General features: G+C 39.3%; 2 protein-coding genes across 2 annotated transcripts; one reads left to right on the top strand and one right to left on the bottom strand.

Annotated features, from left to right (window-relative positions):
• The first annotated feature begins 3,817 nt into the window (after window positions 1-3,817).
• LOC140926768 (uncharacterized) lies at window positions 3,818-8,991 on the top strand. Its single transcript, XM_073376467.1, has 3 exons — window positions 3,818-4,493; window positions 6,643-6,676; window positions 7,298-8,991. The coding sequence occupies exons 1-3, from the start codon at window positions 4,155-4,157 to the stop codon at window positions 8,143-8,145; spliced, it is 1,221 nt and encodes a 406-aa protein (XP_073232568.1). The 5' UTR covers window positions 3,818-4,154; the 3' UTR covers window positions 8,146-8,991.
• Window positions 8,992-9,320: 329 nt separating this feature from the next.
• On the bottom strand, window positions 9,321-14,184 carry LOC140925876 (uncharacterized). Its single transcript, XM_073375719.1, has 5 exons — window positions 14,130-14,184; window positions 11,628-12,322; window positions 11,005-11,309; window positions 10,045-10,238; window positions 9,321-9,885 (listed from the first exon to the last, which is right to left on the bottom strand). The coding sequence occupies exons 1-5, from the start codon at window positions 14,182-14,184 to the stop codon at window positions 9,377-9,379; spliced, it is 1,758 nt and encodes a 585-aa protein (XP_073231820.1). The 3' UTR covers window positions 9,321-9,376.
• Window positions 14,185-15,097: the final 913 nt, after the last annotated feature.

The raw sequence follows: 15,097 nt of genomic DNA, 5'->3' as shown, positions 1-15,097 counted from the left end.
CCTGTACGAATATTCTGGCCCGTTTTGAGGTATGTTTTCAAAAATTCGGCTAGATATAGTAAGGTAGGAATACACTAATAAAGGGAAAGAAGAAGGAAAAAAGAAAATTAATGGCTTGGGTAGAAGTGTACGGTGGTTAGAGGAGCTTAGCTTTCGAGCTAACCACCGCTATATTATGAGTGGAAATACATAATTAATGTGCGCTTGGTGCCATGGTAACTATGGACGATTATGTCAGTAGTCATTTTATGTGAAACAGTCATATTACATTGTTACCTTTGAGAGTTAACTAGAATTCGCTTGTATTCTTTTTTGAACTTATGGTAGCTAAGTGTTTTTATCTTAGTAGGAATCTCTTCCCAAGTTTTGGTTATGGGTGCCTTAAATGTGTGTTCGCCGTAATTTGACCTTACACGTGGTACATGAAAGTTAAGATTTGAGGCACAGCTGGTATTGTGTGAGCGTGGATATCAGACACCTTTACGAGGTAGTTTTGAAACACTTTAAGTTTTTCGACAAAGCTGCTGGCGTTAGTGTAGATGTCAGTTGGGTCATTCAGGATGCTACTCCAGTCAGCTGATTTTATGTCATTCAGATAGGTCTCAGAGTCAAAATTTGAATAGTCCCTGAAAGATCTCTTTGGTTTTAGCCCTGCTATCTGTCTTCTAATGAAACAGAAGGTGGGCAGGTGGTCTGATATGTCCGTGGTTACAATACCAGGTATGATTTGCTCAGTAGAAGCGTTTGTGTAAAATTATCAATAACAGTGTCGGTATGGCTTGTGATCCTAGTAGGTTTTGTTATGACTGGGAGGAGGTTACTACTGTATAGCATATCAAGGTTGTCTTCAGTTTTGGAATGTGTACCTACTTATTCATTCATGTCCCCTAGGATAAAGACTTGATGCTTGGATTAGTTTAAGGGACTGACGAGGTTTTCTAGCTGAGAAAAAAAAATTATCAATATTAGACGAGGAGTGAGTACATCTCACAATTATACTAGGTTTGTGTTCCTGTAAGATTTCAATCCAGCAGGATTCTGCCTCAACAGAATTAAAGCTTAAATCTGACCTATGAATTGCATTTATGGAGGATGAGATGTAGATACCAACACCACCAGCCAATGGTTTAGAATCGGTACTGTAAAATTTGCAGTTAGGAAAATCTATGTTTGCTGATAACTTACAATTCGGTACAATTAATTCTAGTTTCAATTACAGCAATTACATGAGGTATATTATCAAAGCAATATAAAAGGTCATGTAAGAGTTCGACGTTTTTTGGTAGACTTCTAATACCACAACGAAAGAGAAAGATGGAATCGTTATCTGTATCAGCTTAAAGGCTACTAGCATTAGTTATGGAATAGTACTCAGAGCTAGGAGTTGAAAACATTAAATCAGGGTCAGATTCATCAAAAGTAAAAATTCCATTTTTGGAGTGCTACACGGGCTACAACTATTTGTAAAGACCGAATCATAGAACGAACTTATTTTAGTACCGAAAATAAATTAACATAAGATTACAGTGCAGGTCGCTCTTACGGCTGCCGCTCGACAAAGTTGGTTTTTCACAAGTTTTTTAATGAATTGACACCTTGATGGGCTCTATATGATGCAGAACCATTCAAGAATGAATACGTTTCTGAGGCGAAGTCGCGCAGTCGGAAAGCTTTCTTCTCTACTCCATCAAAACTGCTCGCTCCTCTGTTAAACATTGTGGGGTGCAATTGATTCTGTATAATTATATAAAATCCATCAAATTGTAAAGTTTGGCAGGGAAAGATCTCAAAGACATGTCAACAGAAGTTGCCGAGTGGCAACAGCAGCGCGATCTTTGACTGTTAATAACAGGGGCGGATCCAGGATTTTTTTCAGGAGGGGGTGCACTCGTCTCTTGCTCTACTTCAACACCAATAAACCACATAGTTTTTTTTTTGCAGAATACCAGTTGTATTAGAAAACCGCAGGGGGGGGTGCGCACCCCCTGCACTCCCCCCCTAGATCCGCCCCACTGCGCGGGAGGCTACGTTTTTCCCGGATGCAATGCCCCCCCTTAATTTTGGACGAAACTGAGGAGACCGGGCCCCTCCCTTATCAAAGGGTCTAAATGACCGCCCCCCAATCCCCCCCCCCTCCCCCTTCCTTATCTCAAAGTCTGGATCCGCCGGCACTGTTGTCAGATTTCACGAACAGTGTAAAAGAGGCTGGTTTGAGGCGGCAGCGTATGATAAACTTTCCAAATCATAATGATAAAACCGTTCCTCTCGGAGAAAATAACCTTGTAACATTATTTAGGCCTGAAAAGAATAGCTGCATTTCCGTACACGGCATTTTGCTAACCTCTTAGGACCATAAGAAAAATTTGTTAGATCGATCGCTAATGCTAAGAGATTGCTTGCCCAACGCAAAAGAATGAAGCCGGAAAGGTTCGACGCTACACTGATGATTTGGCCCAAACACAAAAAAATGAAGAAAGGCTTGACACTACAATTTAAGCCCAGCAGCTTCTCCGTTGTTGTAAAAACATTTACTGATAAAAACAGTTTTTTTGGAAGTGATGAAATATCTCTGACCCACTGCGGTTTGACCGTTGACGAAACAAGAAAAGGTGCTTAGCTAGGAAATCATGCACACTAGGCTATGATCAAACTATACCGATCTATACCGGATAACATTCAGTGCGCCAGCAGGAAAACCATACCAGCCAGGCTTTTGTTCACACATAACTAATCCGGAGGGGTGATTTCGGCGCAATTTCTTTGACGGACGAAGCTGCATGCGCTACGCTGATCTGGAGAGTCGCATATCAGATAGGTACATCTATGCAATGAGTACATCATTTTGACTTCGTCTGCTTTCGTATTTAGCGTTATTGTGAAGAGGTTTCTAGGCGGATTGTTATTATTATTATTATTATTATTATTATTATTATTATTATTCCACTAGAGCGACCACTTTATTTTATCCCGTTCATATTCATAACGGCATCAGCCACAGAGTTGTCTCCTAACCGCTAAATATTATTATGCAATAATAATAATAATAATAATAATAATAATAATAATAATAATAATTATAATAATTATAATAATGATAATAATAATAGAATATCTATCCAGGATTACCCTTCAGTAGAAAGTATTGTTTTCAACGGTTTCCTGCTGACTAAGAATAAAAACTAATAAATAAGAATTACTAAAATATTATGAAATAAAATACATATTCAAAAAAACAAACACGCACTAAGCTAAAAGCCTTATAAAACTACGGTAGAAATTACAAGTAATCTGAATCGTCCAAGGCTTGCCTAAATAAAACTCTAGAATTAATGTTTCTTAATTAAACTTTAAGGCAATTAATTAAAAATCCAGGCTCATAAAAATAAAAACTGCACGGCGCACAAAATACAGTTTGGTGTTTGGCAGTTTCGCTGTTTTCCCAATGTTTCCATTATTTAAAACGTTATGATGCAATCGTTGAAAACTATTTCTTATATATAATAGAAAAGGCAGTCAAATACAAAACAGCACGCTTTCTTTTGTAAAAAGTTGTCAGTTGTTAAATTTCGAAGATCACAGTTCTGCTGCGGATTGGTAGTTGTTTTGTTTTCTCTGCACATGCAATAACTATAACATAATTTCCGTTCGCGCAGGTTGTCTCGAGTCGGTGGAAGGAACACATTATAGCCAGATAAAGGTTTGATGTGTTTACAAATTGACCTCTATCTACGCAATTCAAAATGACACTCGTCAGTTAAAGTAAATTCATAAAGTGGGAATGACAGGTAAATTGGAAGATATTCGAAGGCATAATGAAGTAAATTGTTAAAAAGGAAATGTCCCGTAAACTGCAAGGTATACCAATAAGTAATAATTCGTTTGCTCTCTTAAACTGGAAGTAATTATGCAGGTGATTCAGTAGAAGAACATCTTTCGTATACAACACACAAATCTTAATGGTGAATAGGAAATCGTTTTAAATTTTCTTGTGCAAACGGTGAGTTTGCTTTGTAATTAACAGCCTCAACTCTCATCCAGTTATGAAGATATAACAATTTCCAAGTTTTGGCTTCCGGCAATTTTGTAACGGCTTGTCTTGTTTTCAGCTCTGAAGAATTACTAAGTGTATAAACAGTTACGGAAAGGGAGTTAATATGATTTGGTTCTTCAGCTCAGTCACACTTTTACAAGGGATTTTAGCTGATGTAACTGTCTTGAAAGCTGTTGCGGAAAACCCTCGATCAGCATACTTCATAACCCGAGAAAACAAGGAGCTGGTTGGCTATGCTGTCGAGAAATTTGACTCTTTCAGCTTTTTTTCATGTAGCTATTCTTGCCTACAAAATTCGTGGTGTACGTCTACAAACTTCAATAAGTATTCTGAAGGGAACGAGGAAAAGGGATTTTGCGAACTTAACAAGCACAATGACACCCCTATCGAAGACGTCGATCTTATTGATCAGCCCGGAGCGACTTTTTCGATGATTTTGAAGGTGAATATCTCTTTACAGGTGATAGTAACTTAAGTAAAAGAGAAGAGAGTTTGATAATTACGATTACAAACTTATACTCTGCTAGAATCCATTTACATCCTGCAGGTACCTGACGGTGTAATTTACTTCCTGTTTTGGTAGAATGGGGGATTAAGGGCGTTCATTTGGCCTGTTTCCACTGTTTTAAGTCTGGTTTTACTCACAGTAAAGTCGGAGACAGAGTGCCGTAATCAGAAGCCCAGAGACAGTTATGATTTGTGAAATTTAAACAAACGACGCCGCTTATGACTTCGACGTTGACGATCATCGGAGTCGCAAAGAGAAGCGAAAGAATTAACTATGTACGCGGAAAATAAACCCTGGTTGTTAATTGTGAATAGTCCATTCCGCTGAAGCTTGCGACACCGACAAACTAGTTTAAAATTTAAAGTATCGTAAACGAAGGAATCATAAACGGAGTAGAACAAACAGGGAAAGATTCTTGCGAGTTCTTTTCCTTAGTGCTTATGCCGGACTCCGCTTAGGAATCCGATTCTTTTTTACGAGGTCATATTCAGTCTAGGGTTTCAACAAAGAATTGTGGCACTTGCAAAATTTAAAATGTGGAGAATTTCTGGTGGTACACAGCCAGGGTTCCTGCGTTGTTGGAAGGTGATCACGTTTTTGTTTCTGAATGACCCATTCACAACTAATAAACATTTATTGTATGAGGTTTTTTCTTCATATTCGGAATAATAAAGTCGAGGTAAGTGTTATCAACCTTGGCCTTCGCTTCGGCTGATAACACTTACCGGGACCTTGATTATTTACGATATCACAAAAACCGAATCTAATATTTATTTTATTATACATTGTTTTGAAGAAAGTAACGACAAACACACCGTCGCAATGAACCTGAATTGATATTGTTATTGGAAATCATGCATTGCACGCGCAACCTACAGATTAGTGAGTTATCTGCTAGCAGATAACTAACTAATCTGTCCGTTGCGTTGATTTCCATAATTACCTGTAGGGTCTTAGTCAATGAGAAGACAGATAGTGAGTACAATGTATAATAATATGAATGATCAGAAAGCGCCTCATAAAATATTTAGGGACTGTACGATCCGGCGACGCGACGGTAGCGAAAACGTTGCTTAAAAGTGTATTTGCGTTCTTCCAGTCTTTACTGCGATCATTCCTGCCCACTTAATTTATTAAAAATAGGCAAATCCCCCCGGGAGTTCAATAGACCTTGTCGCGGTTTTCGACGCCATCTTGACGAGTGGGCAAACGCGTGAGAAATTACAGTGTTTGTTTGAGAATCTAATGTCGAATTATTTCCGTAGAATAGCTGTTCTGAAAAAAATATTAATTGTAAACTAAAGCTTCACTCCTAAGGAATCTACTGAAAAAAATAGAGGGCGTTACATGCGCTAGAAGACCTAAAACCACTTTTAAAAATTTTCTTTACATTTGTCTGTATGAAAGTCCGACGGAAAATTACAAACAAATATATCAGTAAAATCTAAAGCAAGCCTCTGGAGAAGATTAAGCACCGGTAACCCACCGCTCCCCCCCCCCCCCCCCAAATTTTTTTGGTACAATCCTTTGTTTTGTAGCTTTAGTTTACAAGTCATATTTTTTTTCAGAACAGCCGTTTTACTGAAATTATTCTGCCTTAGCTTCCCATACAAACACTGTAATTTCTCACAGTTTGCCTACTCTTTCAGACGGCGTCAAAAACCGTGTCGAGGTCTATTTCTAGGATGCCTATCCATGTTTAAAAAGAGAAATAAAATTTCGTCGTCGCTTGTTTGAGTCCTCCATAACATGTAAAATTAGGCAATTTCACGTAGTAGTCCTGCAAAAACGGCAAAGAAAGGTACAAATAGTGCGATGCACGTGCAAAGTTGTTTTACCTTCAAAACCTAGTGATTTTTTGACGTTCTCTTTGCCATCGCGTCGACGTATCGGAAAGTCTCTATAATTATTTTAGTGGCCTAAATAAACAATATTAGTGGGCTAAATAAACAATTATATGAAGCGCCAGAACTGAGTCCTGAGATTCAAACTGAGACATATATAATTTTGTGGTGGCCCCGTCTTAATTATTTGCAAACTGAATCTTTTGATCGAGAACAAGTCTACCCTGTTGTTCTTGCAGGGAAAAGAATCGGCTTCAACTGTTGAAGAACAAGGTGAGACACTTATTGCGTGCGTGGTTATTAATTATGAACAGTCAATAAACTTTATTTTAAAAAAATAAATACGCGTCAGTTTTCGGAAAGCTGATCAAACATACCCGTTGTAAATCTTTTTTTATTAATAATCGTAACAGGACTGAGTGGAGTCCAAATCGGCCTGTAATCCTTTGATTGTTAAACTAAATTGCACCACGTGACGAAAGTCTGACTTAATTAATCACCACCGAGTATGATTATAAAGTTATAATTATGAAAGAGTATGATTAGTATTATTAAGATAACAATTATAATAATTATAAATTTTGCTTAATTTAAACACGACATCACCAGGCGAGATTTTTTGCTGGAAGCAAACTACAAGAACCCATTGAAATGCCTTTGGTTCTATTACAACGCGTGCAATGGTGTCTACTGTTCTATTACACTGCTATATTCTGCTCAGTTCCTATTAATGTTCAAACTTAAGCTGCTGATAGCCAATCAGATTAAAGAATCCTGTCATAGTTTTGACTGGTTCAAAAACTACGTCACAATAAAAACGTATTTAATATTACGCACAGGTTCAAACTTAAAGCCGTGTTAACATGGGATTAGCTTTCTGTCTTTTGTTTCCAGGCCCTAGTTATGTATTCACCACCCTCGATGCAAGGGAAGAAACTGGACCAAGAAGTGTTTCCGGTTATGTCGGAACATCACTGGAAGGTAATGTCATTTTATACAGAGGAATCCAAATTTGGTCCGTTCCCACAACCGGAAGTTACGTCATTGAAGCTCTGGGTGCCTCTGGGGGAGACAGCCCCCGTCAAATTCAGTCCGATCGGCAGAGACTTGGTGGCTTGGGAGCGAAGATCAGAGGAACATTCCAACTTAAGGAAAGAACGATACTTAAAATCCTGGTAGGACAAGAGGGTGGAAATTCTTCAAGTGCAGGCGATTCGCCAGGGGGAGGTGGTGGTGGAAGTTTTGTCACGCTGTTACATAGCACTCCCTTAATAATTGCCGGTGGGGGAGGGGGAGGAGGAACTGCACGTGATCAGTTTACGAATGGAGATCCGGGTCAGGCAACAGGGGATGGGACCCAGTGTGGGGGAAGGGAGGGCGCTGGAGGACAAGTTTGTAATGCTGACACAGGGAGCATTGATTTAAGTCTAAAGTCTGGAGGAGGAGCAGGGTTAAATGGAGACGGGGCAAAGGGTGGTACAGGAATTTTAATAGCCGCCCAGAGTTTTATAAACGGGGGAACCGGTGGGATAGGTCCGTCAGCCAGGGGAGGATTCGGTGGAGGCGGTTATGCCACGGTACTTGGAGGCGGTGGGGGTGGATATTCTGGTGGGGGAGTTCTCGGAAATCTAACAAAAGGCACTGCAGGGGGAGGGGGATCATATAACAACGGTACAGAACAGCTGAACATATCGGCTGTTAACAAAGGTGATGGGAAAGTTATAATCAAGTTCATGAATTAACGTTCTCTTTCACAGTCAGTGCTTGACATATGGGCGGTATATAGTTTATAATAATTATGATGAGTTCTGTAAAAAAAAAAGCTTAAAATTATTTTGTGATAGTAGTAAAAAAGTACAACATGCCAAGCGATCTGATTAACATTGTGATAGAAGTGTGTGAACAAGGGAATTTCGGTCGGGCCTGATGGACAGGTTGGACGTATGTTTTAAATAGAATATATGATAATTAAAAGCCACAGTTCGATAGAGATTTAGGAGGTAATAAAAGGAAGTTACACTCTTAACCACCTCAGACTTTCCGTCTTTTTTTGATTTTTTGGAAATTGTTGATGAGTTTGATAAGGTACTTTGAGCCACCCACTCTATGTTAACGTTATCTGACAATTGGAGTTTGTAGATGGTTTAGTATTGTACTTGTTTTTTTTTTGCAGCTTTTTAAACCTAATTAACGTAACAAGATATCCGGAGAATGACTGACGTTTAGATCCGTCCTGATCTTGCACTTTTTGGGAGAGATAGCTTCTACGCCTTTCCAATTTCCTTCTATGATATAAAGCTTATAGAGGGTTCAAATATTTAAATTACGTATAAAGGAAATAGATAAACATGAGACATTGTGTATCAACGCAAAAATAAAACAGAAGACAACGACAACATAAATATATTTGCACTTATCTGTGAAAACGTTTGGACAAGATTTTAGAAAGGAATTATAAGTGCAGAAAAAGTTCATACAGGCAAAAGAGGTTACAGTGATAATGGTGAAGATGGAGGAAAATAATAATTCACGTATATGTCTTGATAATCAAGGTATTCAGTGTTTTCCAAACTTGAGGTGTCATCACTAAACCTAAGTAAACAAAAACTAATGTTAGAGAAAAAAAATCAGGTCGGAATTGGTGACGGGTCCTATTCTTAAGACGGAAGCATGCGCTGTATTTGGTTGGCTTATGATTATCCGGGAATATATCCCTAAGATGTTGACGTCACCTTAAATTGCACGTGGAAAGAACGTTTTGCGCGCTAGGTAGCGGCAATCTATTTGCGGAGAACTGGACCCGCGCTAAGTGACAGCCTCGTTCCCAGGATTCTATCCTAATAGTAGGAGAGAACCCTGGTTCAGTCGCACCTGTTTTGGGCTCTTCAAAAACTTTCGACCTCCAATATGGTAAATGCACCCTTGACATTGAAATTACCTCTTTAACAGATAGACACACATGAAAGAACAAAGCTAATGCTCCTTCTCGTCACCAACAATCACGTCCTTCGCGACTTGAATTTCATCCAAAAGAGACGACCTTCGTGATTTATCCATTCTATTCTTGATCCTGCGGCGATTATCCTTCGATTGTTCCATCTTTTCATTTTCATCCCAGTTTGGTGTTATTGCCGAACAGGCGGATTGCACCTCTTCCACAAAAGATTTTCGTCTTTTACGCTGACCGCTCGTTGTCGCAGGCAACGAGCTTGACTCCTTAATCTTGCGACGTCGCTCCGAAGCCTTCTTCTCAAACTCCTTGTTTTTTGCGCAGTCATCGATGACTGATTTTGCAACCAACAGGTTAGCAACAAGAGATTCCCTCTTTTCAGAAGTTTGTCTTTGAATGATCTTTCTTCTTTCGGCATTACGACTGTCTCTCATCTTATCTTCAGCAATAATACTTTCCCGCAACCTCCTCTGGCTCGGATCAAGGTATTTCTTTGCTTGGGTATCCATTGGAATTCCACTGGACTGATCACCTATGGGTAGAAAAATAACATTTAAAATCAGGCCATTGTACATGCTACGTTAATAAACCTACCGCGAGGGCACCTCAAAAGAACCATTTAAACGTGAAATAAATTCGTGATAATCTGCACTGAAAGTACGTTAGAATGTAAGGGTTGCAAAAATGCAACCTGGAGTTTGATAAAACTGCTCTGCGGGTTGTCCATATTTGGGCCACTGAGGGATTGAAGCACTGTCGGAAGCCCTTTCAGAAGGATAGCTTCTATCAATCCTGATACTTGTCAATTCATTTCCGCACCCTCCAGTCTCCACGTCCTGCTTCTCCGTACGACTTAATAAATATTGGAAATATTTTCGTACTGGCCTGCAAGACGAAAATCTCATGTGGATACCTAAAATAGTCTCATAAGGAGTGTCCCCGAGATTCTTACACCTATCTTAAATCATAATCCTCAAGATGAGACAATATTTCATCGTTTAAAGGTAACAATTTTACCTTTATGAAAAAGTAACAATGACCAAAAACGAAAATGAAAATTTTCTTTAGAAAAATAACCAAAGTTACCGCTTATAATTAGAATAAGTTAGCAGTTGGTTACAAAGCTGTCATAAGTCTGTTCGGGGAAAACGTTATCCTCTTCAACGACGATGATCATGAATGTGCCAGCCTGATCGTGAGCATACGAAATAACAGCCTTTGTTAATTAATTAGTCAGAGTAGTCACTTACAGAAGGCGCTAACACTGCACAACTCTGAAATGTTACAGTGTCACGCCTAAACGTGAAAGTTGAGCGAGGTCCAAATTAAATTTCATACTTTGCCTTAAGCTTTTATTTATGGGCCTAAAATTAAATTAAGCGAAATTACGCGACAATGGAAATCCACACTTAAGGAGACATACTACAATAGCCATCAAATAATTCCTAATAAAATTGATTTCAATTGCATTATAGATGATGCCGTCACCATTTTTATATATTGGAGGTTGATGAAGCTTTTTTTGCTCATCATCAAATTGTTATAGATACTGAACAGAGGCAACAGTTACCATCGAGTTCAATACATTTACCCTAGCGGCCTTTTTTCTTGGTATACAGTAAAAATTCAGTATTTTTTTCTAGAAACTTACCAAATTGCGAATAACAGAATGATACCCAGCAAAAGAACAAACATTGTTCCTCCAAGGATGAAAACAACGGTTAGAGTTCTCGCCACACCATCACCATCCTCTTTTCCTTGTTCGCGTGTAGCCCGCCTTTCCCTTACATCCACACCATCACGACTTCGGACATGAGCCATGGATAAACCTTTCCAGCGGAGGCCACCAGAAATTGGCAGTGTGAAGGATTTATTCCTGTTTTTCTTGGTTTTCGCTTGATGAGCGCTTTCGTATTCTGGTGCAGCTCTTTTTCGTCTTGGATAATCATTCTCTTTCTGTAAATCGATGGATAAAGACTGCTTATTGGAAAAAAATGAAATAAGACTAAGAATAGCTTTGTTAATCAAATTTAACATGACTATCATGTGAATGACTGAATATAAGGGGGCTATCATCAACTGACGTGGTACAATTCACTTTGACTCTAAAATAAGATGACCACACAGTTTGTGAAAACGTCAATCATAGTCAAAAAAAGATCTATTCGTTCAGGCGTACACTCACCCAGAGGACCATATTCCACCTACTTAAGAAATCGGTATTAATCACCTTTCTGTTGCTCCGACAGGATCTTAGCGTTTAAATCTACTTACGTGTGCAGATGCAAATTGTTCTTCCCCCGAAAAGACCCTTTCCACGGAATCGCTGTTTGTCTCGTCCTCGAGTCCAATTACACCCGTGGAGGTGTCACCTACAGACAGCTGTCCATCATCTTCATCGTATTCCTGAGACTCTCCAGAGCCAAAATTGTTAAGGTCCAATTTATGTTTACCCATTGGAACTCCTTTGACATTTAGTTTCCGATTTGAAGAAACATCCGATTCTGGGGAAAGTAATTTTGTCTCGCCATAAGCAAACCCGGGTTCCTTTTCAAGCAAATGTACACTCTTCCCTTCAAGGGGTGTGAGAAAGACATCTGCCAGTGGCTCTTGTTGAAAATCCTCATCATCTGGCCTGTCCACCTTCTCAGCCTTTTTTTCTCGAGTGCTCATTTTGGTCCTAGTGTGTCCAGGATTACCTGAAGCAACTGGCAGAGAATTCAATAACTGAACCATTTTAGCGAAAGGAGACTTTCCCGCACCGATGATCTTGGAGATAATCTTCATTTTATTTGAGATATCTCCATCTTTGGTGTTTGGTTGAGACTTTTCTCGGCCCCTCCGGGGGAAATAAGGGGATTTTCCCTGGACTAGTCCGCTAATAACATTGCCATCGGTCCCTCCCGACTCTAAAGGCAACGCACCAAAGTCGTCTTCATCCTTTTTAAAACCATATGTCTTGGAATCACCTAGAAATAAAAAAAGTAAGCATAGAGCTAGTTATTTCGAAATAAAACTACCGTAAAGCTCCCCTCTCCCCTCTCAAATAAGCCTCCTTTCCCCCCTAGACTGCACTAATCATTCATGACTGTAAAACTTCGAATTCGTGTGGACTGATCCGGGTTGAATTATTTACCAGCTGGAAGTTTGGATTTGATTCTGATCCTCGGCTGCATGACCTCCAACCTCCTTGTACTTAAGCTTTTCCACTTTGTTTTCTAGTTCTTTTTGGAGACTGATACCTAGGTCTTTCTAAATTAAATATGCCCTCATCTCAAACTCCCACCCCCGGCTCTATTAAGCCTTCCCTCAAATGGGCTTGAAATACTCCTCCACCCCGGGGTTTAATAGAGGATTTACGGTAAGCCGAAATTACGGGATATGATTTATATTGTATCTCTACAAACGTTATATAGTACAGAAGGCGATTTAAATAGCAGATACAAAATTATGGGTCCTTTTAAGAATTAAACCAAAGGAAAACTTGCCTACATTTGATTAATTGGGCGAGGCTACCTAAGCGCAATAAAGTTAAAAAAAAAACATTAAAAAACTGTAATAATAATCTTTTTAGCGACGTTATCGCTCCTGTCGTCGTTGAAGTTGCTTAACTCCATTGTTCCTTAGCCGCGGTTAGGAGGGAAAGGAAGTGGCGGTATTCCCTGGTTAACAATTCGTTGTTTACTTTTTCTTCGTCATTTTTCGTTATTTTTCTTCCCGCAAAACAAGGTCGAATTAGGACGCTTCACGTCTGTGTCGTGTGGAAATGTTCTTAAACGTTTGGCGAGGAAAAATTCACGTTGTCGTTGAAAGGAGAATTCGGCAAAGAAATGTATCAAAAAGGTTGAAGTGCAAGTAGTCATCTTGACATAACAACCTCAAGCGTCAAGCGGCCCTGATAATACGAGAGAATTTTTTTCACACAGAGACGGTTTGAGCTGTTGTTAGTTTATTACAACGGAACGCCCTAGAAGTACAGCAACCTTTCTTCGAAAAAACCATCAGAAGCTGTTAATCTGCCCAAAACAGGTGTTCTGTGAGGAAAACGCATTGTTTAAAAAGTTTTAGCAGAATCAGTGGAGACAAAAACCCTATTTACGTTTTCTAACCCAACCTTTTGCAAACGCACAAACGCGAATGATGAAGACTTTATTTCCACTAAGAAGATTTCAGTTTCCACCTAAACGTTTCCAGCGCAGCAATTCTTCATTGGACTCAAAACAAACTTACGGATTGAACTTGTCTATGGGACTCGGAAATGTAAAGGAAAAAGCTTCAGACGGGAAAGGGAGGCAATTTAATCATACTCATCACTTTTCGAATATGCACGTTTTCTGCGTTCAAATTGCCAATTCAGTCAAACCCCGTTAATAAAAAAAAACGACACTGAGGGCCATAGATAGTGTCCGTATTAAAGGGGTGTCAGTACTAAGCGGTTTAAATTAAGAGAAAATGTAAGGGCTTTCTTCGCCCTGGTACAAGGCAAACTGTCCGTAATGATGAGATGTCTGTATGAGGCGCGTGTCTGCAAAGCGGTGTTTTACTGTATTTGCGATGGGAAAAGTCCTTTAAGGAAAAGGGCAAGAACATTTTTTTCACTGTTGGCAGTGCCGCAAAAGATAATACGAAAGAAGGAGGCCTAAAAATTATATTCGACTGGTGACGTTATTTGAAATTATGAAATCGAGATCAGGCTAGGTTCCGAAACCGACTTATGGTTTTGTTACCCTGTCGCTTTTCAGCTTCAGCTAACAATTCATCAGAGAAGAAACTCACCTTGCGCAAGGAATGCAAACGTAAACGCGATAAGAAATATGCAATGAGACTTCATATCTTATCCTCTTTTTCCACCATTTTCCTCGAAGAAAATTATTCTGAATTGCTTTTCCATTAATTGTTACGTAATATAGTTATAATTAAGACGCGCTTGCTCGACTTACCATAATCCACCGGTGGTGCGATGGAACGTCTCGCGCGACACTTAATTTTGCGTGTGGTCGTTATTAGAGACCTTTATATTCGAGGACTAAAACGACTACGAGTACGAGAATTCATTTAAAGTTTTTTCACATATTGTCAAAAAATAGACACCCCGGAATTCATCATTACACTTTTTTTTCCCAGAAAAGTTGGACAAGGTTCTCTCATTTTGGCAGCTCTGTCGTTCCATGAGCCCTACCAGTTATCAGCTGTGGAGCATTTTGATCACGAACACAATCGATGAAATCTTATCACGAGGAGACAAATAGCGGCTTCCAAGCGCCCCAAACAATCAAGAACGCAACAGAATCGTTTTTGGCAGATAACCTTCCTGTTGTAGTTCACTACTTTTTCTAAAGAGGTGAACGAAGCAACTAGGCGAACAAACTGAATTACAATCGAGGTCATAATTTGCCCCGACAAAGAGCCCAATGAAAAAAGCGATTTGCTTACCGAGGTGGGCAGACTGAATTAAGGTTTTCCTGTTCATGTAAAATAGTTATTTGCATTGATCTCATGAAGTAAAAAAGTGATTACACCAGGAACGAATATATGTACCATTCCGTGACAATTCACTAAACCAAAGATGCTTTCTGAAACCTTTCTTTTAAATCTGTCTTTATTGTGTATTTGTAAATAATATATTGTATCTAAGTTTAGGATATCACATGATCTTCAAAGTTGTAAGATTAAAAAAAGGAGAGAGTAAATTGTTGTCACCCTCCCAGCCGTTTTTTGTCTCTAGCATTGCGTGACGGGACAAA

Source organism: Porites lutea, chromosome 2 (assembly GCF_958299795.1).
Source record: "Porites lutea chromosome 2, jaPorLute2.1, whole genome shotgun sequence".
NCBI lineage: Eukaryota > Metazoa > Cnidaria > Anthozoa > Scleractinia > Poritidae > Porites > Porites lutea.
The sequence above is the reverse complement of the archived record's forward strand: the minus strand, read 5'-3'. Positions and strand labels throughout refer to the sequence as shown.